The following is a 25,948-nucleotide window of genomic DNA, read 5'->3' on the forward strand; positions in this document are numbered from 1 at the left end:
CATCTGTTAGTGCAGTCAGTTGCTCATTTTGGTTAATTAAGATTTACTGTTTATGTTCCATTCAAGTGTATCATTTTTGAAGAATTAAAATATACAGACATATATTTGTTAATTTTTCTTTAGCATTGATTGTCTTTATTGATTAATAAAGTACTTTCAATCCATTAGAGTTGTTATGTTACAGTCAAAGAATTTTAGGCTTGATAGAGCTTTCTGATAAATCAAAAACTGCAGCAGTTTGATATACTTAATTCTACACTGAATTAATCTTTATTTGGTTTTGAGGGCTTGTTTTTAAACAGATGTGAATCCATGTTTGGGAAAGAAATAACTGACCTTGCATAATTAAACTTTCTGTCTGCTCCCCCCTTTAATTTACTTCTGGAGCAGGTATTCTCTAGAATTCAAAAAGCTTTTGTTATTTTTGAAATTTTGTATTCATGAATAATAGTTCTCTCCTGAAGTTTCCAACAGAGAATAAAATAAAGCTCACAATGAATTATATAGGTAGTCACATGAGCTAGACTGAGTTTATATTTTTGCTTTTAACTTTTTTCTTTCATAAGTATACATGTATATATACACATAAACACATACAAATTACCTTAGAAGTTCAAAGTAAGCAGCCCTGGATCATAAACTGTTGTTTGAGTAGCATTTTATAGTTTGTAAAGTGATATCTATTCTTAGTAATTTACATAGCCCTGTGAAGTAAATATTCTTATTAACCCTAATTTTTTGGATGATAAAATTGGGGATCAAAAAGATTCAGAGATTTGTCTGATATAGTAAAGGTGAGACTCAACCCAAGATCTTTGTACTTACGTCTTTCCCTCTTTCCAACATTTAATGCTTTTTAAAATACCTTAATGCTTACCAATTTATTTGTATTTTCTCTACTACTAATTCTTCATGTGCTTTATGGAGATTAATTATTCAAAGACATCTTGCATAGAGCATACTTAGCATGTAGCTCAGCACATTTTGAGCACCTAAACTGCTTCTAGGACAACCCTAGTGGGATAGTCACAGGCACCAAAACTTAACACATCCAAAACTGAATTCAGGATTGCAGGAGGGAGGCGTGCAGAATTGTGCACTGCCCAGGACAGATGTGATTCCTGCCTTTCTAGAACTTTCTAGGACTTATAAGGTACTGTGTGGAGCCAGCTAGGGAGGCAAATATGAAATAATTATAGTACAAATAATGCAATTGAGTGTGGTAACTGGCACAAGGCAGGATAGAGCACAAAGAAAGACTCTAACAAGCATAAGTGCTTACCTAGCCTGATGGTCAAAGAAGGCCTCTCTTGTATGAACAGGAGTTACTGAGGCAAGAGATGGATAGAGAGGAGGGAGAGGATTGTGCTGCGAGAGGAAATAGCCTATGTCAAGGCCTTAAGGCAAGAATTACCATGGCATGTTCGGGCAACTGAGAGAAGTTGAGGATGGCAACAGGAATGAGGGTTGGGAGAGAGTAGCCGAAATGAGCCCATTGAGGTAGGCCAGGACCAGGTTATGTAGGGTCTAGTAAGCTATATTAGACATTTCAGATTTTATCCTGAGCCATGAGAAACCATTGAAGGTTTAAGTGGAAGAGATCACTCTGACTGTAGAAAATGGACTGGAACAACAGCAGAAATTGGGAGACTATTTCTAGTCTCCCACACTAGTTAAGAGACTGTATGGTAGTCATCCAGATGGAGTTGATAGACTGGATGGAGACAGTGGAAATGAGTGAAGTAAAGTGATGGATTCAAACGACGTTTAATGAGGAAGATAAAATTACAAGACCAAAGGAGGATTTAGTAGTAAATTAAGAACAGGTATAGAAAAAGAGAGAAGAATCAAATAGACACAATAAAAAATGATAAAGGGGATATCACCACCGATCCCACAGAAATACAAACTACCATCAGAGAATACTACAAACACCTCTACGCAAATAAACTAGAAAATCTAGAAGAAATGGATAAATTCCTCGACACATACACTCTCCCAAGACTAAACCAGGAAGAAGTTGAATCTCTGAATAGACCAATAACAGGATCTGAAATTGTGGCAATAATCAATAGCTTACCAGCCAAAAAGAGTCCAGGACCAGATGGATTCACAGCCGAATTCTACCAGAGGTACAAGGAGGAACTGGTACCATTCCTTCTGAAACTATTCCAATCAATAGAAAAAGAGGGAATCCTCCCTAACTCATTTTATGAGGCCAGCATCATCCTGATACCAAAGCTGGGCAGAGACACAACCAAAAAAGAGAATTTTAGACCAATATCCTTGATGAAAATTGATGCAAAAATCCTCAATAAAATACTGGCAAACCGAATCCAGCAGCACATCAAAAAGCTTATCCACCATGATCAAGTGGGCTTCATCCCTGGGATGCAAGGCTGGTTCAATATACGCAAATCAATAAATGTAATCCATCATATAAACAGAACCAAAGACAAAAACCACATGATTATCTCAATAGATGCAGAAAAGGCCTTTGACAAAATTCAGCAACCCTTCATGCTGAAAACTCTCAATAAATTAGGTGTTGATGGGACGTATCTCAAAATAATAAGAGCTATCTATGACAAACCCACAGCCAATATCATACTGAATGGGCAAAAACTGGAAGCATTCCCTTTGAAAACTGGCACAAGACAGGGATGCCCTCTCTCACCACTCCTATTCAACATAGTGTTGGAAGTTCTGGCCAGGGCAATTAGGCAGGAGAAGGAAATAAAGGGTATTCAATTAGGAAAAGAGGAAGTCAAATTGTCCCTGTTTGCAGATGACATGATTGTATATCTAGAAAACCCCATTGTCTCAGCCCAAAATCTCCTTAAGCTGATAAGCAACTTCAGCAAAGTCTCAGGATACAAAATCAATGTACAAAAATCACAAGCATTCTTATACACCAATAACAGACAGACAGAGAGCCAAATCATGAGTGAACTCCCATTCACAATCGCTTGAAAGAGAATAAAATACTTAGGAATCCAACTTACAAGGGACGTGAAGGACCTCTTCAAGGAGAACTACAAACCACTGCTCAAGGAAATAAAAGAGGATACAAACAAATGGAAGAACATTCCATGCTCATGGGTAGGAAGAATCAATATCGTGAAAATGGCCATACTACCCAAGGTAATTTATAGATTCAATGCCATCCCCATCAAGCTACCAATGACTTTCTTCACAGAATTGGAAAAAACTACTTGAAAGTTCATATGGAACCAAAAGAGAGCCCGCATCGCCAAGTCAATCCTAAGCCAAAAGAACAAAGCTGGAGGCATCACGCTACCTGACTTCAAACTATACTACAAGGCTACAGTAACCAAAACAGCATGGTACTGGTACCAAAACAGAGACATAGATCAATGGAACAGAAGAGAGCCCTCAGAAATAACGCCATGTATCTACAACTATCTGATCTTTGACAAACCTGAGAAAAACAAGCAATGGGGAAAGGATTCCCTATTTAATAAATGGTGCTGGGAAAACTGGCTAGCCATATGTAGAAAGCTGAAACTGGATCCCTTCCTTAAACCTCATACAAAAATTAATTCAAGATGGATTAAAGACTTAAACATTAGACCTAAAACCATAAAAACCCTAGAAGGAAACCTAGGCATCACCATTCAGGACATAGGCATGGGCAAGGACTTCATGTCTAAAACACCAAAAGCAATGGCAACAACAGCCAAAATTGACAAATGGGATCTAATTAAACTAAAGAGCTTCTGCACAGCAAAAGAAACTACCATCAGAGTGAACAGGCAACCTACAGAATGGGAGAAAATTTTCACAACCTACTCATCTGACAAAGGGCTAATATCCAGAATCTACAATGAACTCAAACAAATTTACAAGAAAAAAACAAACAACCCCATCAAAAAGTGGGCAAAGGATATGAACAGACACTTCTCAAAAGAAGACATTTATGCTGCCAAAAGACACATGAAAAAATGCTCATCATCACTGGCCATCAGAGAAATGCAAATCAAAACCACAATGAGATACCATCTCACACCAGTTAGAATGGCAATCATTAAAAAGTCAGGAAACAACAGGTGCTGGAGAGGATGTGGAGAAATAGGAACACTTTTACACTGTTGGTGGGACTGTAAACTAGTTCAACCATTGTGGAAGTCAGTGTGGCGATTCCTCAGGGATCTAGAACTAGAAATACCATTTGACCTAGCCATCCCATTACTGGGTATATACCCAAAGGACTATAAATCATGCTGCTATAAAGACACATGCACACGTATGTTTATTGCAGCACTTTTCACAATGGCAAAGACTTGGAACCAACCCCAATGTCCAACAATGATAGACTGGATTAAGAAAATGTGGCACATATACACCATGGAATACTATGCAGCCATAAAAAATGATGAGTTCATGTCCTTCGTGGGGACATGGATGAAATTGGAAATCATCATTCTCAGTAAACTATCGCAAGGACAAAAAACCAAACACCACATGTTCTCACTCATAGATGGGAATTGAACAATGAGAACACATGGACACAGGAAGGGGAACATCACACTCTGGGGACTGTTGTGGGGTGGGGGGAGGGGGGAGGGATAGCTTTAGGAGATATACCTAATGCTAAATGACGAGTTAATGGGTGCAGCACACCAGCATGGCACATGTATACGTATGTAACTAACCTGCACATTGTGCACATGTACCCTAAAACTTAAAGTATAATTAAAAAAAAAAAAAAAAAACAGGTATAGAAAGGAAGAACATGCATTGTTTAGATATGAGTTCGGAGAGACCATGAGAGCTCTCCAAGCAGAGATGCTAAAGAAGGCATTTGACTTTATGGGTCTTGTGCTGACAGAAGAAAAGTCTGGGCTGAAGTTAAAATTAAAATTGCTTGTGTCATGGGAACTGAGAAGATCGATCACCTTGAAAGAAAGTAGCGTGAGAAGACCTATGACCAAAGCTTTAAGGTCCAACATTTTAAAATTGAGAGAGACTGATAAGTCAGAGAAAATTGAGAGAAAAAGTGTTTCAATGATAGATTTGTTTTAGTAGGATTTTAGAGATTATCCTGCTTTCCTTCAGATTTTCGCATCTGCTACTTGGTGTGAAGACTTTATGAATATGTACAAATATAAATACTTCCATAATTAGAGATAACTGACTTATAATGCAAATGCCTCTTCAAACAACTCCTTGATTCGTTAGTCTTATTGAAAGTTTTGTAGCAAAACAGAACATCAGAAAACCCTTTCCACTGTCAATTGGGGAACTTGGAAAGCAGTGGGAAAAAGCAGGAAGCCTGTGGATGCCCAAAGTGATAAAAGCATTAGTCAATGGTTGGAGACCAAAAAGGAATCCCTTTTAAGTTAGTTGTGGAGAGCGATTTTGAGAATCAAATGAAATAAGGAAACGTGAGACATTTTGTAAAACAGTGAAGTGTTCGTTTTTATCCGAGGTCACATAGTAAATGAGTAGTAGAGTCAGGGACCCAGGGGATGGGGCTGGATGAGGTGCAGTCAGCTGGTCTGGTTGGTATGGATACATCTTGATTTTGTATTTTGGATATGTGCTGTTGCCCCATCACCTTGGTTTGCAAAACAACTAGTATGGCTAGGAAAGTAATTGTTCTAGGCAAAGGAGACTTCCAGATAATAAAAAAGTCAACAATTTAGCATTTTTAATGGCATATTTTTCTTTTTTTCTTTTTTTTTCTTTAAGTTCCAGGATATAGCAGAATGTGCAGGTTTGTTACATAGGTATACATGTGTCATGGTGGTTTGCTGTACCTATCAACCCATCATCTAGGTTTTAAACCCCACATGCATTAGGTGTTTGTTCTAATGCTCTTCCTCCCCTTGCTCCCCACCCCCGACAGGCCCCAGTATGTGTTGTTCCCCTCCGTGTGTCCATGTGATCTCATTGTTCAACTCCCACTTACAAGTGAGAACATTAATGGTGTATTCATGTATTTCACATCTTCCCAATCTTAATGAGTTGTATCTTTTTATTTATTCCTTGGGATCATTATTGTAAGAATGTTATTGTATTATCCTAGAAATGCTCCCTGGGGTTCTTAGGTGGGGCAGGGGTGTGTGCCCCTTTCATAACTATTCTAGGATAATTGGTGTTTTACACTGTCTTTCTTCATGGCCCATGTTCATTCTTCCTTATCTCTACACTCGGTGAGTCTGCATCTTGCCACATTCTTTTTCTTACCCCCTCTTCTCCTTTTTAAACCTTGTTGTTTCTTAGCTTATACACAGAATTTGGCTTTTGTTAACTATCAGGGCCAGTGTGTTCCTTTTCCCTCTTTCCTGGTTAGGGAACACACTGGTCTCATCAAGTCTCCTGAACCCTTTTCAATTTTCAGTTTTATAGTGGGTGAGTTACTTCTGGATACAATTTTTGGGATTTGAGAGTGTTTAATGCCTGAGTCACTAATCAAGAAAATGCTAGTGTGTGCAGATCTGGCTTCCAAAACCGAATGAGGAAAAGTTCTTTATAGAAAAATCCTAACTAGGCCGGGAGTAGTGGCTCACGCCTGTAATCCCAGCACTTTGAGAGGCTGAGGCAGGCAGATCACGAGGTCAGGAGACTGAGACCACCCTGGCTAACGTGGTGAAACCTCATCTCTACTAAAAATACAAAAAATTAGCCGGACATGGTGGTGGGTGCCTGTAGTCTCACCTACTTGGGAGGCTGAGGCAGGAGAATCACTTGAACCTGGGAGGCGGAGGTTGCAGTGACCCGAGATTGCGCCACTACACTCCAGCCTGGGCGACAGAGCAAGACTCCATCTCAAAAAAAGAAAAGCAAAAAAAAAGAAAAAAGAAAAAAGAAAAATCTTAACTAATAAATGCAGAAAGAATGACAAAATTAGAAATTGCTATTCTAGTTCTTTTATTGAAATAGTAGGCCATCAAGCAATACTAAAATGGTAAAAAGTTGATGGGACACTTTAAATGGAGGGATCAGGCTGACTCCCCCAAACTCAAGTGATTGATAGTAACATCATTAAAAGTGGGGCATGCAAACACTATGTGCCTCCTAATATGGTATAGCATAGGGGCCAGCCAACTTTTCCTGTAAAGGGCCAGATGGTACTTATCTTAGGCTTTGAGGACCACGTGGCCTTTAGTTGCAGCTAGAAAGCAGTCATAGACAGATACATAAATGAATGAATGTGTGGCTGTGTTCCAATAAAACTTTACTTACAAAACAGGCATTAGGCTGGATTTGGCTCATGGGCTGTAGTTTGTAGACCCCTAATGTAATAGGAAGTGCATAGCACCAGATACGAGGGCTTCTTGTCGAAACAATTGAACCTGCGTCAGATCAAAGCTCCAAGTCTAATCATACTTTTCAGGAAATATAGGAAATAAAGGAACAAGTTAAATGACATGTAGAATCCTGACTGTGGGACATTCTATAGGACAGATAATCTGGTTTCTCAAGTAAATCAGTGCATAACAAAGGGGTTGAAAGAAGCTCCTTTGTGGAGGGAAAAGAATCAGATGTAATATGTAGACTTGGAATTCCTCATCATAAAGTAGATCTTTGAGATAATAGGAGAAATTTTAAAATTTGATGATTTTACTCCAGTAAACAAGTATACAGTAGGTGAGTGGAGATAGATGAAACAGTTGGCAAAATGTTGATAATTCTTGAAACTAGATGATAGATACATGGGGATTTATTAATCTCCACATTCTATATGTTTGAAATTTTTTATAACAAGTTAAAGTTGAATGTACCCCAAAGAGTGTGTGAATTAGTTGGGGAGAGGGGTTGGCTGCATAGAAAAATAGGGAAGAATCAAATGGGAAACATTTTTCTTACAGTTAGAGGAATTTTTGTTTTTTATTGCTGGTAGTGCTCATTTTAGTAGTAGTACTTCCTTTATTTTCTCATATGAAATTCCTTCCTCCACTTTAAAATTAAAGTTCTTATTTTCACATTTTAATTTCAGATAGAAATCCCTGATTGCAAGTGCCACTGGTGTACATTGTACCACTTAGATTTTAAGAAACAGAAACGGAATTACTTTACTAAACTGCTTTATGATTACACAGATAGACTCTGGGAGTTTGCTAGCACCTTTATTTTAAATTATGAACAGGGAAAAAACAAAGAAAATAAATACAAAAATTTAGACTTTTTAAAATGACTTAAGGGAGAAGCAAGTCACACAATGAGTTTGAGATGCAGAGCAGCGAATCAGAACAAATAGCTGCTTACATGAACAAATCAGTGGGATGTGAAAATGCATCACCATAACCTACATTTTTTTCTACCAAGAGATTGCAGCTGACTATCGGGTGACTCATTCCTATGCTTGGGGGTGAGGTAATGCTATTGTGAAGGGTGATGTCATCTCTGTACCTGAACTGCATGCATATATTGCTTCTGTGGCTCTCAAGGAAAAGCTCCATCTGCTTTCACATATGCAGCCTGAAAGACTTGACAAGATTGGCACAAAGGTCAGCAGGCCATGTGTATGACTCATAAGCAACCAATTAGTGAAGAGCAGCTATTTAAAAGTGAACTTTTAAAATCATAATCCAGAAATACGACATGATGATTCATTATTGAATCATAATGCCTTGTTGTTGTTTTGTGTTTTGCACTTACTGAGTTAATGCTGTTGAGCATTTAACTTTTAAAATAAGGCAGTTTTCTCATAAGATTTGATATGATAAGTCAATCATCAAATCTTGGTTCTTTAAACTATATTTTTAATTGAAGATAAGGTTGGTTGGTCAGTCTGTTGGTTGATTGGTTGGTTTTACTTTTGGAGGTGCAGAGACCATCCTTAGGGCAAAAATGGATTTTATTTCATATTAGTTTGGCAGTTGATTTTTGCACTTAGGAGACATTGTATTCCCTGAGGACCCACTACTGCTTTAGAAGAAAAGAGGTTTTTAATGGAAGAGGAAATAAGTCAAAATAAACACTGTCTGTTTACTGCAGACACACTTAACTCCTCTTCCTCTTTTAGTCATGCACAGCTGCTTTCTCTGTTTATACTTTAACCTAATACTACTGTTGAGATGACCAATTAAAATATCTATTTTTAACTTTATTATTTGAATCTAGTGTTCTGGTAAATAAAATATAGAATATTTAACATAATATGGAGGTAGATAATGGTAAATACTTGATTTTCTATCTGATATGTAACTCAAAATAGAAGATCATATCGGCTAAATACTACTTATTGTTATTATAGGGTATGTGCATACTCTGACCTAAATTTGTTCTAATGGCAACTTCAAGTTGGACATTCTACAAAAGATAAAAATAAAGGTTTTAATTTTTGAGAATAAAATTTGTTATCTATTATCAGGAAAAAGAAGGAAACAAAGAATAAAATAGTTATGCTAAGACTCTAAGGTAATATTAGGTGAGGTATATACCAATGTCACTTGAGAACTTACTGAAAATCAAATGTTTTTTCAGTAAGGAGTAATAGGAACACTTAAATGTCTAGAATTATGGTAAACCTTCATTTAATGGTATGGTCTTGAGTTTGATTATAGAGCTCCTGCAAGACTCTTGAGTACCTTTCTTTTGTTTTTAAACTCTTGTTTGGAAATAATTTCAAACTACAGACAGTTGTACAATAAACGTGGTACCAAAAAAGGAAAAAAAAAACACCTTATGTGCTCAGACTTTACCTACCCCAACCTGGTTGCCTGCTTTATATGCTTGCCCGTGTCCTCTTGCCCACTCTCACTCTTCTCCCCCATTCCCTCATACACACTTGTTTTTCTTGAAATACTTCAGGATAAGTTAAATATGCATCATGGCCCTTTACTCTTAAATACATCAGTGTATATTTCCTAATAGAGATATTCTCTTACATAATTACAAAAGTTATAAGCATTATCAATTTATATTAATACAATGCCTTACCATCCATATTCAAGTTTTGTCAGTTGACCTAATAATATCCTTTATAGCATCCTCTACGCCTAGTACAGCATCTAGTCTAGGGTCAGATATTGCATTTATTTGTCACATTAGCCTCTTTTAATCTAGTTTTTTTTTTCCACAGCCTTTCTTTATCTGACATTGACATTTTTGAAGAATATGGTTTCTCTGTTATTTTATTTTTAAAATGGAATTTTCCTTACTTTGTGCTTGCCTGATGTTTCTTTGTGCTGAGATTCAGGTTGTGCATTCTTGGCTGGAATACTACATAGGTGATGCAGTCTCTCTCAGGGCATCTAACTCTCATTGATGATTTTTACTTTTGGTTATCCAATCAAAGTATTATCTCCACTATATAATATATAACTTCTGTTTTTTAATTTCTTGTAACTAATAAGTACGCTGTAAGGAGACACCCTAGAACATGTAGATATTCTGTTCTTCATCAAAGTTTCCACCTCAGTTTAGCACCATTGCTGACTCTGGTATGACCCAGTCTTTACTGTGATGGTGGCAAAATGCTGATTTTTCCAACTCCAGCCCTTCCTTTTCCCTCATATATTATTTATTTTATCTGTTTGCTATTGGTATGAACATGTGAATTCCTATTTTTAAAAATTCAGTACTTAATTATTTTGGTGCTTAATTGTCCCAGATTTGGCCAGTGGCATGCCCTCACCCTTTTCAAGCACATCCTTGTTTTTTGAAAGAATAAGATGGTAAAGGCTCATCTTGCATCTACACTGCCCCAGCCCTGGAATCTGCCATTTCTCTGAGGAGCCCTGGTTCCTTTTGGTGGAGAATGAAATTAGATGACAAAATTTGGGCACCGGGTATGAGTGCACTACTTTTACAGCCACTGTATAAACATAAATATAAACATTAGCTGACCGGGTAAGTATTTCTTGGAGGTACAGTGAACAATTTTTGAGGATATCACGGTGTCTCCGATTATAGTTACAACAAAAAGGAAAGTTAAGGAATGGGAAGATTTTTGTCAGCAAACTTATATTACCGAAATTTTCTTAGATTTCAAAGCAAAAAAATACGTGATGCTAGGTTGAAGGCTAGATAGGATTTCTGTTGACAAAGTTGGTACAGAAGGATGTTCCAGAAAGAAGAAATGACATTGACAATGACATAACTGAACAATATCAGTAACATTAAATGTTGTGTTTAAATAACCATGCCTGATTTCCACCCATTGGGGGAGAAGTAAAAGACAGGGATGAAAGGTTTATTTAAGGTCAGTTTTAGAGGACTTTGAATATCCTCTAAAGGATTTTGGATCTTTAGGATTTGGGGTCTTTAGTAAGAAGGTAATAGCTGTTGAAGATTTTTGAATAGTGTCATAACAAGCTTAACTCTGACTCAAAGAGATTAATCTGGAAGATACATACAAGATTAAGGAAATTTCCAGTTAAGAACTGTAAAGAGGCTATTATAGTAGTTCAAGCAGGAGATAATAAGGATTTGAACTGGAAAATGAAAGAAAGAAGTGAATTAGAATAGTGGTTTTTAATCTGTCTTCCAAAGCCCCAGGTTTGGGGCAAAGTAGATGTGTGAGTTGAACACCAAATGAGAACTCTCAGTTACTGTATGCGAGTTTTCAAGTAAGTATCCCTTTAAAGAAAGCAGTCTGCTGCTTAAAGAACAAAAAACTATGTAGAAAAATTTTGTTAACTCTTACTTCTCTCGTATCCCTGTTTCCTAAAGTTTTGAGCCTGGATAATCAGGAAAATAGTTGTGTCATTAATTGATGTAGGTCAAATTATGCGTTTTTTAAATGCCAAAGGTCAATGTCACAAAGACATGTACTAAAACTCTTACTGAAGAGATAAGATATTCTTGGCCAGAAGTCTTGGAATTATCCTGGACTCCTTTCTTTTGCTCATGCCATAAAGAGAATCCACCATGAAATCCTGTTGGCTTTACCTTTCAATTATATCCCAAACCTGACTACCTTAAACAGCTCGACTGCTTATCAACTAATCTCTTACCTTCCGCCTGCTCTCTCTGCCTCCACTCTTGCCTCTCAGCCTGTTCACTTTCCTTGTGGTTTTTCAAACATGATGGGTATGCTTCCATCTAAGAGCCTTTTCAAAGCCTGGCCTGGCCTGGTTAACTCTCTCATGTTAAGACTTTGCCCAAATGTTACTTTCTCAGTGGGGTCTACCCTAAGCTCTTTATTGATAATCCCCTCTTCACCCCATGCGTATTTACCATTCTCCCTTTATCTTGTTCCATTTTTTTTATGGCTTTTATCACCTAACATACCATATAATTTACTTATTTATTAAGTTGTTTATCTCGTGACACCAGAGTTTAAGCTTCACGAAGGCAGTGATTTGTTTGTTTTGCTCACTGATCTATCCCAACCATCAGAATGTGCCAGGCCATAGGTAGGCCCTTAATAAGCATTGTTAAAAGAAGGAAGGGCAACTGAGAACACAAAACCAGTAAGCTTACTTATCAGGCTTCTAGCTTATTGCAGATTTGAGAAAGCAAATAAAAGAAGGGATGGGACACTACTTGAATCAATATCTCTAAACCTGTGTTCCTTGGAGCTGAGTCTATGACAGTAATTGGCCTTGATAAAAATAGCCCTAGAAAATACAGCATATATTATCTATTTACACATTAAATATTCATATTACACATATTACACATAATCATGTTACACATTAACATACTAATGGCTATAAGAGCTCCTATAGTAACCTCTTCTTGAACTCACTTGATCATAAAACTCTCTTTTGGTAGCTCACCTACCATTATGGGACCCTTTTGGCCCATGGTAAACTGAGTTTGAGAAAGATCTTACTAGAGTACTATGTGTAGGGCCTAGTGATTGGCAGTTCTTTTAAATTACTTTTGGTTGATGGACTGCACTGCTTCATGTGCTACTCAGAAGGAGGCTGGAGTACATCAGGATCAAGACTCCAGCTCTTAATTACTATTATTCTTTAAAGGTATGACACTTCCATTTTTCTGGGAGAAGTAAGAAAAAATAATAATTATGTTATGGCCCTTTTAAAAAGTTAGCTTCTGTTTTAGGTATTTGGGAATAAGATGATCATTCCTTCCCTGGATGGAGACCTCTTCCAGTGGGACCGAGACCGTGAGAGCATGGAAACAGTTCCTTTCACAGTTGAATCACTTCTTGAATCTTCTTATAAATTTGGAGATGATGTTGTTTTGGTTGGAGGAAAATCTCTCACTACATATGGACTCAGTGCATATAGTGGAAAGGTAAGTGAAAATGCTGAATTTACTTTGGGGAAATCAGAATAAATTAAGATAGAAAAAGTAATTTATTAAACTACACTTATTACTAGTTGAGGTTTATTGTAATTTTCCCCTGAGGTTGTCATTTGTTTTAATAAGAGAACTGTGAGGTAGGAAGGGGAAACTAATAACAGAATAAATGGCAGAGCCAGGAATAGCAGAGGAAGAGAATTCATAAATATGGTCTACTGTGTCTCAGGTGTGTTTTTTTATTTTTTTGGAGACAGAGTCTCACTCTGTTGCCCAGGCTGATCTCAGCTCATGGCAATCCCCATCCCCCACCCCATTCCACACCCCCTCAGGTTCAAGTGGGTTCAAGCGATTCTCGTGCCTCAGCCTCCTGAGTAGCTAGGATTACAGGCACGTGCCACCATGCTTGGCTAATTTTTGTATTCTTAGTAGAGACAGGGTTTTACCGTGTTGGCCAGGGTGGTATCCAGCTTCTGGCCTTAAGTGATCTGCCCACCTCAGCCTCCCAAAGTGCTGTGATTGTAAGCAGGGGCCACCGTGCCCAGCCTCAGGTGCTTTTTTTTATACATTATTTTGCAATCTTCACAGTCTTCCTAAGTGTAACTTTTTTTTTTTTTTTTTTTTTTTTTACATTTTGACAGATGAAGAACCTTCTAAAGATTAATAGTAATCCTAATGATAAGAATAATTGATACTACTTATTTATAGGGTTTGATCCTATAATAAGGTGATCCAAGAGGAAAGTTTATACTCATTTTACAGATGAAGAAACTGAGACTTTAAAAGGTTCAGAAACTTCCAGGGTCACATTTAACTTAGATCTATCTGACAACAAAGTCATGCTGTTAATAATCTAGACTTTCTCCAACATTAGCTCTTAGGATATAATCATAATATAATCTGCTTCTAAGATTGGGTCTTATAAATCCATTATCAACAGTAACTAATTAAAAACATCCTTTCAACCAGGCAAGGTGGCTCACACTTGTAATCCTACCACCTTGGGAGGCCAAGGTGGGTGGATCACTTGAGGCCAGGAGTTCGAGACCAGCCTGGCCAACATGGTGAAACCCCATCTCTACTAAAAATAAAAAAATCAGCTGGGGATGGTGGCGCATGCACGCCTGTAGCCTGTAGTCCCAGCTACTCAGGAGGCTGAGGTATGAGAATCACTTGAACCTGGGAGCTGGAGGTTGCAGTGAGCTGAGATCACACCACTGTACTCCGACCTGTGCAACAGAGTGAGACATCATTAAAAATAATAATAACAACAAAAATAAATAATAGACTCCATTAAAAAAAATAATAATAAATAATTAGCCAGGCACGGTGGCAGGCACCTGTGGTCCCAACTACAGGCAGGTCCCACTGAGGCAGGAGAATGGTGTGAACCCGGGAGGCAGAGCTTGCAGTGAGCCACGATCGTGCCACTGCACTCCAGCCTGGGCGACAGAGCGAGACTCTGTCTCAAAAAAAATAATGAAATAAAAATAAATAAATAAAAGCATCCTTTCTAATAAGGTAAAAAATAAAAATCTTTGTAAACCTTTAACACCTTGACGTGTAAACGGTTTATATACAGACTTGGACTAAAATAAGGAAGAATAGAAACATGGTCTTTTTACTCTTGAATTTTTCAACTTTAACAATTCCTTATCTAAGTGTTAGGCCCATAGCACTTTCTTGCTCTTGCAGATGCTTTTCTGCCTTCTCCACCCACCTGCATCTGCATTGTATTGAGGAGGCCATGCCATCCTATCTGGCCGTTTTTTGAGCAAAGCACTTCAATCTCTGTTTACTTCGGTAGTCTCATCTGTAAACAACAGGATTGAACCTGATCATCTGGTTTTCTGATTTGATGTGCTGCTACATAATTCTGGTACTGTAGAAGGTATGCTTCTTTTTGTGAGGATTTTAGTTTGGATCATATTAAGTCTTCCTTTTTTCTTTTAGGGAAAATTTGAGGCAGTTACTTTTGAATACAAAAAGCTCTCAGAAAAGTTTCAAATGTTTAAAAACCAAACACTTTCGTTATACAGAAACTCTAAGGTTGATTTTTTTTAACTCACCTGAAATTTTATTAATGATATTGTAGAAAAGCTATCACAAGTAGCTATCCATTTCTTCTTGTATATTCCATGGAAATCTCCAAAGTAAAGCTAAAATTATGTAAATCCTTAAAATCATTCCCTGAAATAAATATTCATTGGTACTGTCATTGTTCTAAATAACTCATTTTAGGAGTTAGTAAGCTAACTGATGCTTCTTATTACTTGAGTACTTCATACACATTTCCTTAGTTTCCTTTCACTTTTTAAAAATTACAGATTCCTTTAATATCTCTGATCTCTTATGAGTTGTCTCCTTTTACTAATTTTGTATCTAATTTTGTCTTTTCAGGTGAGGTATATCTGTTCAGCTCTGGGTTGTCGCCAATGGGATAGTGATGAAATGGAACAAGAGGAAGACATCCTGCTTCTACAGCGTACCCAAAAAACTGTTAGAGCTGTTGGACCTCGCAGTGGCAATGAGAAGTGTGTATTCAGATAGTGTTGCTGTTGGTATTATTTAGAAATACACCTAATACCAAAATTTATCAGATTTCTGTTTGTGGAGATTTTGACTATTTTGTTGCCTTAAAAGCATATATATATATATTTTTTTGATACAGAGTCTTGCTCCGTCACCCAGGCTTGAGTACAGTGGCGCGATATTGGCTCACTGCAACCTCTGCCTCCTGGGTTCAAGCAATTCTCCTGCCTCTGCCTCCCGAGTACCTGGGATTACAGGCACGTGCCACCACACCCAACTAATTTTTGTATTTTTAGTAGAGACGGGGTTTCACCATATTGGCCAGGCTGATGTCAAACTCCCGACATCAGGTGATCCAATGTGGGTCCTAAAATAAAAGTGGTTTCATGGTTATTAACAAATTCTGAACTGAACTTCTCACCATATGCTTCAGGATATGATAACCACAGGGGTTCTCATATGATGACTATTTATTAGTGTAGTCTCAGGTTAATGATTTTTTTTTTTTTTTGAGACCGAGTTTCACTCTTGTTGCCCAGGCTGGAGTGCAATGGCATGATCTTAGCTCACCACAACAGCCACCTCCCGGGTTCAAGCGATTCTCCTGCCTCAGCCTCCTAAGTAGCTGGGATGACAGGCATGCACCACCATGCCCGGCTAATTTTGTATTTTTAGGAGAGTTGGGGTTTCTCCACGTTGGTCAGGCTGGTCTCGAACTCCCAACCTCAGGTGATCCACCCACCTCAGACTCCCAAAGTGCTGGGATTACAGGCGTGAGCCACGGCGCCTGGCCTAATGATATTTTTTATAGCAATCTCATCATTCAAAGTTCTTTGAATACAGAAAGATGTTAAGACAAAATTGATGTGTTTCTTTGAGCTTGAACCTATTTGACTCTCTAATTATGTCTAGTAGGTAGTTTCATAGTTTATCTCAATTTTAAAATAATAATCATTTTACTCAATTTTCTTGAAGTATTAAAACATTTATTTAGCCTAATACCTTTCTGTTTCCTTCTTTAAATAATGAACCCCTTATGTAATTTTTATATTTAAATATGTGATTAAAAAATGTGATACCTAGATTAGATATGCTGATTCTACATCAAATGCTTGTTTTTTTTTTTAAACCTAATATTTAAGTTTTAAATTGCCTGTGTAGTAAAAATAACTTTAGATTCCATCTTTATCTTTTGAAAATGAACCAGACTTTCGGGTTTTGTCTGATCTGATGCAGTGTAATTCAGTTTCCTTTCCTGAAAACTGTTTTCTCAAACTCAGTTAAGAATGCATTTATTCTTTCTAGTTTGGACTATGAATAGGGCTTTGCATTTACAGACAACTTGACCTTCTTTATCCTGACTGGATTTTGTTTTTTTAAGTGTTTGAGTGCTTACTGGGAGCTCAGCCACCATAGCAGCAGATGTCCAACTTAACAGAATTTTGAGTTACCAGAATAGGAAGGATCTGGGTTTCTAAGATCCATGATTCTTTAAAATATAATTATTTCCATAAATGTCAGAATTCTTAACTATGCCATTTTATATCTGAGTGAAAAGACACAATACTCTCAGTAGTTGAGTGATTTTTCTATTTACTAATTATAGAAGAAACATTATTACTGCCACTTTATGGATAAGACTGCTGAAACTTACTTAGGAAAGGGTAAATGACTTGCCACATCTTGTGCAGTGGACATCCAAGATTGAGGCTGAGGTATCCTGGATCACATTGCCTTTTTGAGGCCATGTTTTATTATGAATTTAAGACTGGTGCATTCATCTTGACTTTTACACTGGTTTGTTAGGGCATATTAATTTTGCTGCACTTAAATGAAATGTATCCTGCCTTTAATTAAGAGGTAAGGCAGACTGTGTGCTACATCATTTTAAGGTGACATTGATGTGTTCGGGGAAAATCACTCTGATGTAGAAGTACAAACATTTGTAGATTTTTGAGAGAAAATCTGTCCCTTAGCTGTTGTAAGGGACACATCAGTCAGTCCACAACCCTCAAAACCATTGTCTGAAGGGTCAGGACAAAGTTCTTGTGGGCCCTCTTGTGGCATAAATCAGTAGAGCACTCTTTTCCAGAAGGTTATGTTGAGTTCTTCGTTTTCTCATCACATGATTTTACCATTTGCTTCTTCAATCTAGAAGAGTTCTATATTATTTTGTCCCTTTCTTTAAATGTAAATTTCTAAAACACACCTTTGTAAATTTAAGGTGGAATTTCAGTGTTGGCCACTTTGAACTTCGGTATATTCCAGACATGGAAACGAGAGCCGGATTTATTGAAAGCACCTTTAAGCCCAATGAGAACACAGAAGAGTCTAAAATTATTTCAGATGTGGAAGAACAGGAAGCTGCCATAATGGACATAGTGATAAAGGTTTCGGTTGCTGACTGGAAAGTTATGGCATTCAGTAAGAAGGGAGGACATCTGGAATGGGAGTACCAGGTACCTAACACCACTGAGGATTTATAAATACGGTTCTTCCTCTCCCAGTCTGACCAAACTTATTGATTGGGTGGAACGAAATTACTACTACTTGGGGCTCTCAGCTTGTTCTCTGTGCTTTTAGAAATTTGTGATTTTAAATGGTATTTTATGGGTTGGAACCATATTACTGCTTGAATTATTTAAGACCTTTTTTCCATTTTTGTTTAGTTTTGTACTCCAATTGCATCTGCCTGGTTACTTAAGGATGGGAAAGTCATTCCCATCAGTCTTTTTGATGATACAAGTTATACATCTAATGATGATGTTTTAGAAGATGAAGAAGACATTGTAGAAGCTGCCAGAGGAGCCACAGAAAACAGTGTTTACTTGGGTGAGTAAATGTATCTTATCTAATGATAGTACACATTGATATCTAGATTGTCTTCTTACATTGTTCCTTCCTACTTCAGGAGTGCCTGTAGTAGTTTTAAATCCTAATATCATCTCTGATTTAGGTTGCCCTTGAGATTTATACTTTGATTTCCATTCCTGCTACTTTTCCATTTGTCCAATTCTGAAAATTTTTTTGTTGTTGTTGTTGGAGATGGAGTTTCACTCTTGTTGCCCAGGCTAGGGTGCGATGGCATGATCTCTGCTCACTGCAACCTCCGCCTCCTGGGTTCAAGCGATTCTCCTGCCTCAGCCTCCTGAGTAGCTGGGATTACAGGCACCTGCCACCATGCCCAGCTAATTTTTGTATTTTTAGTAGAGATGGGATTTCACCACATTGGCCAGAATATAGTGCGCCTGACCTCAGGTGATCCACCCACCTCGGCCTCCCAAAGTGCTGGGATTACAGGCGTGAGCCACCATGCGCAGCCTGATTCTGAAATTTTTAATTACTGTCGCATATTCTTTTTCTCTGAGATCTATATTAGAAAGGCTTAGAAATATTCTTATTATATAACATGATTTCAAATTACTCATTAGCCAAGAATGGTGGCATGCACCTGTAATCCTAGCTACTCCAAAGGCTGAGATGGGAGGATCGCTTGACCCCAGGAGTTAGAGGCTACCCCAAACTATAATCATGTCACTGCACTCCTGCCTGGGTGACAGGACAACACTCTGTTTATATATATATAATTATTTATATGTAATCACATATATGTATTACATATAAAATATATAGTTAGGTATATATCCTCAAAGTCTATAATTTTCTATATTTGTATTTGCATCCATATTAGTTTGTGCCCCTCCCCTCTTTAAGATTAGATTATTTCTTTTTTATCAGTGCATCTGTACAACTGATCTAAAAAATAAAATTCTGGTGTGCTTCTGGGCAACTGAAAGCCTTTAGTATTATAAATTTTAAAAACTCTTGGATCTAATTATTTGAACTAGTCTGGATCATCAAATACTCATAAAATTCTATAAGCTCTGACAATGTGCCATCCATCTGTCAGTTTGAATGAAAAGCAAGAATTTGAAGGAATAACATGTCATTTGTGTTATGATAGTATTTAACTGAATTGTTAGCAATATTTCTAGAATTATAGGTGTTTAGGTAAACTTTCTTGAGAAAGTTACTTAGTCTAAGCTATTTGTTTTGCGAGAGTACAGTGACTTCCTATCTTTGAATTTTTCTACTGGAACAGTTTTCCTGTATTACTGAAAATATGCTATTATTCAGTGAGAAATATCATATGGACCTTTTGTGTAACTTTCCCTCCCTGTTTTTGTTGAATAACCATTGAGTTTATCTTTGAGTGCTTCAAGCATGTTTCTTCTTTGACAAGAGTTTTGTGATATATGTAGAAATAACTGGAATTAATGTAATTTTATTTAATTAAAAAACCTTTTTAAAAAAATCAATGCATAATCGACAATGTTCTGGTTGATTCAGGAATGTATAGAGGCCAGCTGTATCTGCAGTCATCAGTCAGAATTTCAGAAAAGTTTCCTTCAAGTCCCAAGGCTTTGGAATCTGTCAATAATGAAAACGCAATTATTCCTTTGCCAACAATCAAATGGAAACCCTTAATTCGTAAGTGAATTTGTAAACTTTTCTAAATACTGTTAGTGTTCAGAGACCTAATCCTGACTGTCTTTGCCCTAGTTTTGAATACTGCAGAGATAAGAACTGTTATATACTTTATATTTTATTGATAAACCATGATGGTATTTCAGATGTTAATAATGAATTTTTATTTTCATTTACAGCATTATTTCTTGGAAGCAGCAGTTGCTTCTATAAAAATGTTAATCAAATATTTCTCTGTACAACTTAGAAAAACTCTTAATCATTCGCTGACCATGCCAAAGTAACATTTAGCTCTTAACATATTTATATTAAGACTATTTAGGCAAAAGTTATCTGGTTAGCACATCATATTCTTTGAGACATGAACGAATAGAAATCAAATACTGTGCACCTACTTCTTTCATTATCTTTCTATACCTTGTACGTGTTTTTTACTACATATGTCATGTCATATTTTAATTGTTTGTTTCAACGACTCAGATTCTCTGTAAAACTGTGTGTTTTTCAAAGGCAAGAGCCCTGGGCCATTTGTTTAACTTATATGTTTGAATGAATTATGGTTGAATATCAGTTTATGCAATTAAGCATGTGCATTTTTATTCAAGTCATAACAGTTAAGACTTAAGAAATATTATTAAGAAAATAATAATTTTCTTTTAGATTCTCCTTCCAGAACTCCTGTCTTGGTAGGATCTGATGAATTTGACAAATGTCTCAGTAATGATAAGTTTTCTCATGAAGAATATAGTAATGGTGCACTTTCAATCTTGCAGTATCCATATGGTAAGTGAAAATACTAAGTTTTATTTATTTTATTTTTTAATTTGAAATTAATTAATAGAATTCAAATGAAGAAAAGTCAATTAGAGTATAGACAATAAAACATCTTGGGAGACAATTTCATGAATGATTACTAAGCATACAAGCTCCAAAGTTAGGTTGCCAGGGTTCAGATCCATTTTTGCCACATGCTAGGTTGGGCACATCTAACTCCCCTGTGTCTCAATTTCTTTATCTATAAAATTAGAATAATAATCCTAATATCTATGTATTGAGTTGTTGTGAGGCCTAAATGAGATAATGCATGCAAAGTCTCAGTTAACATCATACGTGGCACATAGTGTCAGTAAACATTGGTTCTTGTTATTAGCTCTTATTTATCAGCCTATATTATGTAGGCTGTATAGTTGCCTGTATAATGAAGAAAATGTGTTTTTCATAAAACTACATGAAAATGATGCACAATGAGGTTATTTTACTTCTTACTCAGACAAGAGAAATTAGTGCAAAAGTCAAGAATAGGTGAAATTTGGCATGAAATACATTTTCTATTTAGTAAGCAGCAGTTTTTTGAAGTTAGGATATATTCAGATATGAAAGCCTTTTAAACAGTTGTGTAATTAAGAAGTCCTCAAATCTGTATCAGGTAAACATATAGACTCCTCATCAGTTACCCTAGATGTTAGCACTGTAAAATTATTATATAAGTTAAATTGATTTTAAAAAAAAATGGCTCTTAACTAGAAACAGCAGCCTTTTTTTTTTTTTTTTTTTTTTTTTTTGAGATGGAGTCTTGCTCTGTCACCCAGGCTGGAGTGCAGTGGCACAATCTCGGCTCACTACAACCTCTACCTCCTGGGTTCAAGAGATTCTTCTGCCTTAGCCACCCGAGTAGCTGGGACTACAGATGCACACCACCACGCCCAGCTAATTTTTGTATTTTTAGTAGAGACGGGGTTTCACCATATTGGCCAGGCTGTTCTCGAACTCTTGACCTCGTGATCCACCCGCCTCGGCCTCCCAAAGTGCCTGGATTACAGGCGTGAGCCACCGCGCCCGGCCCCTTTATCTTGATATTGATCAAAAGACAAGGTAGGCTGGGCGTGGTGGCTCATGCCTGTAATCCTAGCACTTTGGGAGGCCGAGGCGGGCGGATCACTTGAGGTCAGGAGTTCAAGACCAGCCTGGCCAACATGGTGAAACCCCGTCTCTACTAAAAATACAAAAATTAGCCAGGCATTGTGGTACACATCTGTAGTCCCAGCTACTCAGGAGGCTGAGGCAGGTGATCACCTGAGTCCAGGAGACAGAGGTTGCTGTGAGGCAAGATCACTGCACTCCAGCCTGGGCAACAGAGCAACACCCTGTCTCAAAAAAAAAAAAAAAAAAAAAAGGCAAGATAAAAGAGAATTGTGTAATCTGACCACATAGTACAAAATAGAAGACAAAAAAAGACAGGCTATTTTTCTGGGACAAACTCATTTTGACAGCCTAAACTGAACCAAACAGCATGGATGTTTTCCTTTCATTTTGTGAAGAATGATTGGTGGTAAAATTTGGTATTTTATTGATAACCAAGCAAAAGGAAAGCTAAAAATACCCCGAAGGAAGATTGAGTATTAATTCTTATATTTAAAGAATTGAATTATTAATGAGGTTATGAATGTAGTAGCCTTTAAGATTTTTTTCTAGTCTTATTACTTAAAGAAAATTTAATGTGCTTATAGGATAAAGGAAAATGTCTATATTTACGGGAGAAAAATGAGACAAATTAAGATGTTTAAAATATGTTAAAGAGGAGAGACAAAACTTAAAAGGAATTAGTGTGATAAGTCAGGAAAATAGATAAGTTTTAATAGTTAAAGATGGGCCTATTTTCAATTACCTTTAAAAAAAACCATTTTAATGTTTCTATTTGAAGATAATGGTTATTATCTACCATACTACAAGAGGGAAAGGAACAAACGAAGCACACAGATTACAGTCAGATTCCTCGACAACCCAAATTACAACAAGAATATCCGCAAAAAGGATCCTGTTCTTCTCTTACACTGGTGGAAAGAAATAGTTGCAACAATTTTGTTTTGTATCATAGCAACAACGTTTATTGTGCGCAGGCTTTTCCATCCTCATCCTCACAGGGTAAGAATCATGGTTGCTTACTGTCTGGTTTCCACTTCCCCACCTCCCATTTGCCTCTCAACCCACTGCAGTCTGGCTTCCATCCCTACTGCTCCACCGAAGCTACTCTTGCCAAAGTTCTCAGTGATCTTCCTTGTGTTAAATGTAATGGACATTTTTCAGTCCTTCTCTAACTGAACCTCTTTGTAATTGACACTGTTGAACATCTCCCTTTGACCTTTTTTGCCTGACTTCCTTGACACCATGCTCTTCTGGTCTCCTTGGGTGTGATGTGGATGCTTCAGGACCTGATCTCTCTCATCCTCTCAGTATTGTTGGTATTCCTCAGGGCTCCCTCTTTTCACTGTTCATCCCACAAACTCTCCTTGGATGGTCTTCCCTACTTTCCCAGCTCCAATCTTCTTATATACTAATGGTTCCCAAATCTGTTTCTCTGGAACAGCTATCTAGCAAGTGCTACACAGGTACTTCAAATGAGCCATATCTCAGACTGTCCTCATTTCCACTCCCATTCCCCTCCCCAGCCTGTTTTAGCATTTTTCTCTCTCAAAGAAATGTACTGCCATATGCAGTCACCAAAGCCATGAATCATTTTGCTCTCCCTTATCAGTCACCAAGTTCTGTCAAATCCTTCCTCCTAGATATCTTCACATTTTTCTTCTTCTCTATGTGTCAGTTTTCATTTCCCCAGCACAAATACCATCATCACACCTCTCCTGAATCCCTGAAATAACTTCTAACTGGCCTCTGTGCCCCTAGTCCTCAGGCTATCTCCAGTCCATTCTCCACACCCTAACTCTAGCTGCATTTCTGGGCTTAAAAACCTCTAATACCTGACCCTCCTCCCCATTGTTAGGCTCAAGTCCAACCTTCTTAGAACATGCAAGGTTCTGAATGATTCGTACCCTGCCTGCACATGACCCATCCCTCACCGGTACCCTAATCCCTTCCTCCCCTCCACCATGCTCAGCCACTAGGCTGAGCTGCTTTCAGTCCTTCCTGTAGACCGTGCTCTCGCTTAGCCTGGTGGTGCTCATCCCTCTAACCTCGCCTTGGAATCTTGTTCCCTACCTCCTCTCCCTTCCCTCTCAAATAATTAACTCCTGGGTAATATCTTTTAGTTTGAAATTAGTTGACACGTCCCCTGGGAAGTCTTCTTTAACCTCTTATTTCTGAGTTAGATTTCCTGCCTATGTCTACACTCTGTACTCCCCTTACTAGAGTATTTACTAAAATATTTAATAGGTAATTCCTAATTTCTGTCTCTACCTCTAGACTGTACATTCTTTTTTTTTTTTTTTTTAGAGACAGGGTCTCACTCGTCTCACTCTGTCACCCAAGCTGGAATGCAGTGGTGCAATCTCAGCTCACTGCAACCTCCCACCTCCTGGGTTCAAGCAATTCTTGTTCTTCAGCCTCCCGAGTAGCTGGGACTATTGGCATATACCACCACACCCAGCTAATTTTTGTATTTTTTGTAGAGATGGGGTTTCATTATGTTGGTCAGGCTGGTCTGGAACTCCTGGCCTCAAGTGATCTGCCCACCTCAGCTTTCCAAAGTGTTGGGATTACAGACATAAGCCACCATGCCTGGCCTAGACTGTACATTCTTAAGGACAAGGACCAGTCTACACTGTTTACCACCATCTCCTCAGCCCCTTACACAGTGCTTGGCACATAATTGGAGCTCAGTAAAGATTTGTTGAAAGAATCAGTGACTAAACAGGTGATCCACAGTGCCCCGATTTGACCATGATAATTATTAACATCCTCTAAAACATCTTTTAGGAGATGCTGGTAAAGAGGCATTGCCTAATTTAATTTCCTGTTATTAAAAGCATTTTAATGCAATCTATGAAATTGGTTAGGAAGGAAATCTCTCTAGTCTTTTTGTTGTTGTTATTGTTACTAGGTTTTTTGTTTGTTTGCTTTTTTATCCTACCTCATTTTGTCAAAAGAAATTACTCTAGTCTTGCCCAGGAGTTTGTGTTTATGCTTACATGTGTGCATTGTCTTTCTATCTAGTTACGTATCATGCTGTACATATGACATACCCACATTATAAAGAAACAAAATGCCCTCAAAGACTGGAGGGATAGCAATGGGAAGATAAACTTTTTTTCTTTTATAATATAGCAAAATGCTGCATTTTGTTTTCATAATGCTTTTTTCTTGATGCTACTTATGTATTTTTCAGTGTTGTTTATTTTATAACCTAAAATTGTTAGCTAACTTCAGTTCAGCTTTGTACTGGTAGTGATTTTGTTTTTCACCTTATCAGCAAAGGAAGGAGTCAGAAACTCAGTGTCAAACTGAAAATAAATATGATTCTGTAAGTGGTGAAGCCAATGACAGTAGCTGGAATGACATAAAAAACTCTGGATATATATCACGGTAAGAATCTTGTAAAATACAACCATTTGAATCAAAGAAGAAATGACCTAAGATCTTGTTTAACTTTTTTTTAATGTGTGAATATCTAGAAAAATAAAACAGACTTAACCCTCAATAAATAAATAAATTCAAGTAACTTAAATGTATTAAAAGTGGTATATACCCTAAGAAAGATAAAAATAGAGTGTTATAGGAATTTAGAATTTCAGCTACCAAATTAAGTTCTTATTCAAGTAATTTAGTTATTTAGGGTCTACTATGTACTAGGATTAGCATTTATAGTACCAGATAATAATTATGTTTATAAGAGTGTGATAATGACTCTCCACATGTTTCTGAATCCTCATTTATTTTCATTATTGTTCTATCTGTAATAGGAAGTAGAAATATAGGGGAAAAAACACTAATAGAACAGATAGTTTTT

At 37.3% G+C, this 25,948-nt stretch overlaps 1 protein-coding gene and 1 long non-coding RNA gene across 3 annotated transcripts in view; one reads left to right on the forward strand and one right to left on the reverse strand.

Annotated features, from left to right (window-relative positions):
- Nucleotides 1–25,948, forward strand: part of EIF2AK3 (eukaryotic translation initiation factor 2 alpha kinase 3) — a 74,315-nt gene that overhangs the window by 22,087 nt on the left and 26,280 nt on the right. For both annotated transcript variants that reach the window (XM_054472501.2, XM_054472511.2), the window contains exons 3-10: nucleotides 12,988–13,182; nucleotides 15,589–15,722; nucleotides 17,945–18,179; nucleotides 18,390–18,552; nucleotides 20,071–20,211; nucleotides 20,869–20,991; nucleotides 22,910–23,130; nucleotides 25,412–25,524. In XM_054472501.2, the coding sequence (XP_054328476.1) occupies nucleotides 12,988–13,182; nucleotides 15,589–15,722; nucleotides 17,945–18,179; nucleotides 18,390–18,552; nucleotides 20,071–20,211; nucleotides 20,869–20,991; nucleotides 22,910–23,130; nucleotides 25,412–25,524 (1,325 nt within the window). The remainder of the gene's footprint in view (nucleotides 1–12,987; nucleotides 13,183–15,588; nucleotides 15,723–17,944; nucleotides 18,180–18,389; nucleotides 18,553–20,070; nucleotides 20,212–20,868; nucleotides 20,992–22,909; nucleotides 23,131–25,411; nucleotides 25,525–25,948) is intronic.
- Nucleotides 20,041–25,948, reverse strand: part of LOC129025053 (uncharacterized) — a 51,758-nt gene continuing 45,850 nt past the window's right edge. Inside the window, exon 3 of the long non-coding RNA XR_008497159.2 lies at nucleotides 20,041–20,151. This is a non-coding gene — a long non-coding RNA (uncharacterized LOC129025053). The remainder of the gene's footprint in view (nucleotides 20,152–25,948) is intronic.

The sequence above is a fragment of the Pongo pygmaeus genome, chromosome 12, assembly GCF_028885625.2.
Source record: "Pongo pygmaeus isolate AG05252 chromosome 12, NHGRI_mPonPyg2-v2.0_pri, whole genome shotgun sequence".
Lineage (NCBI taxonomy): Eukaryota > Metazoa > Chordata > Mammalia > Primates > Hominidae > Pongo > Pongo pygmaeus.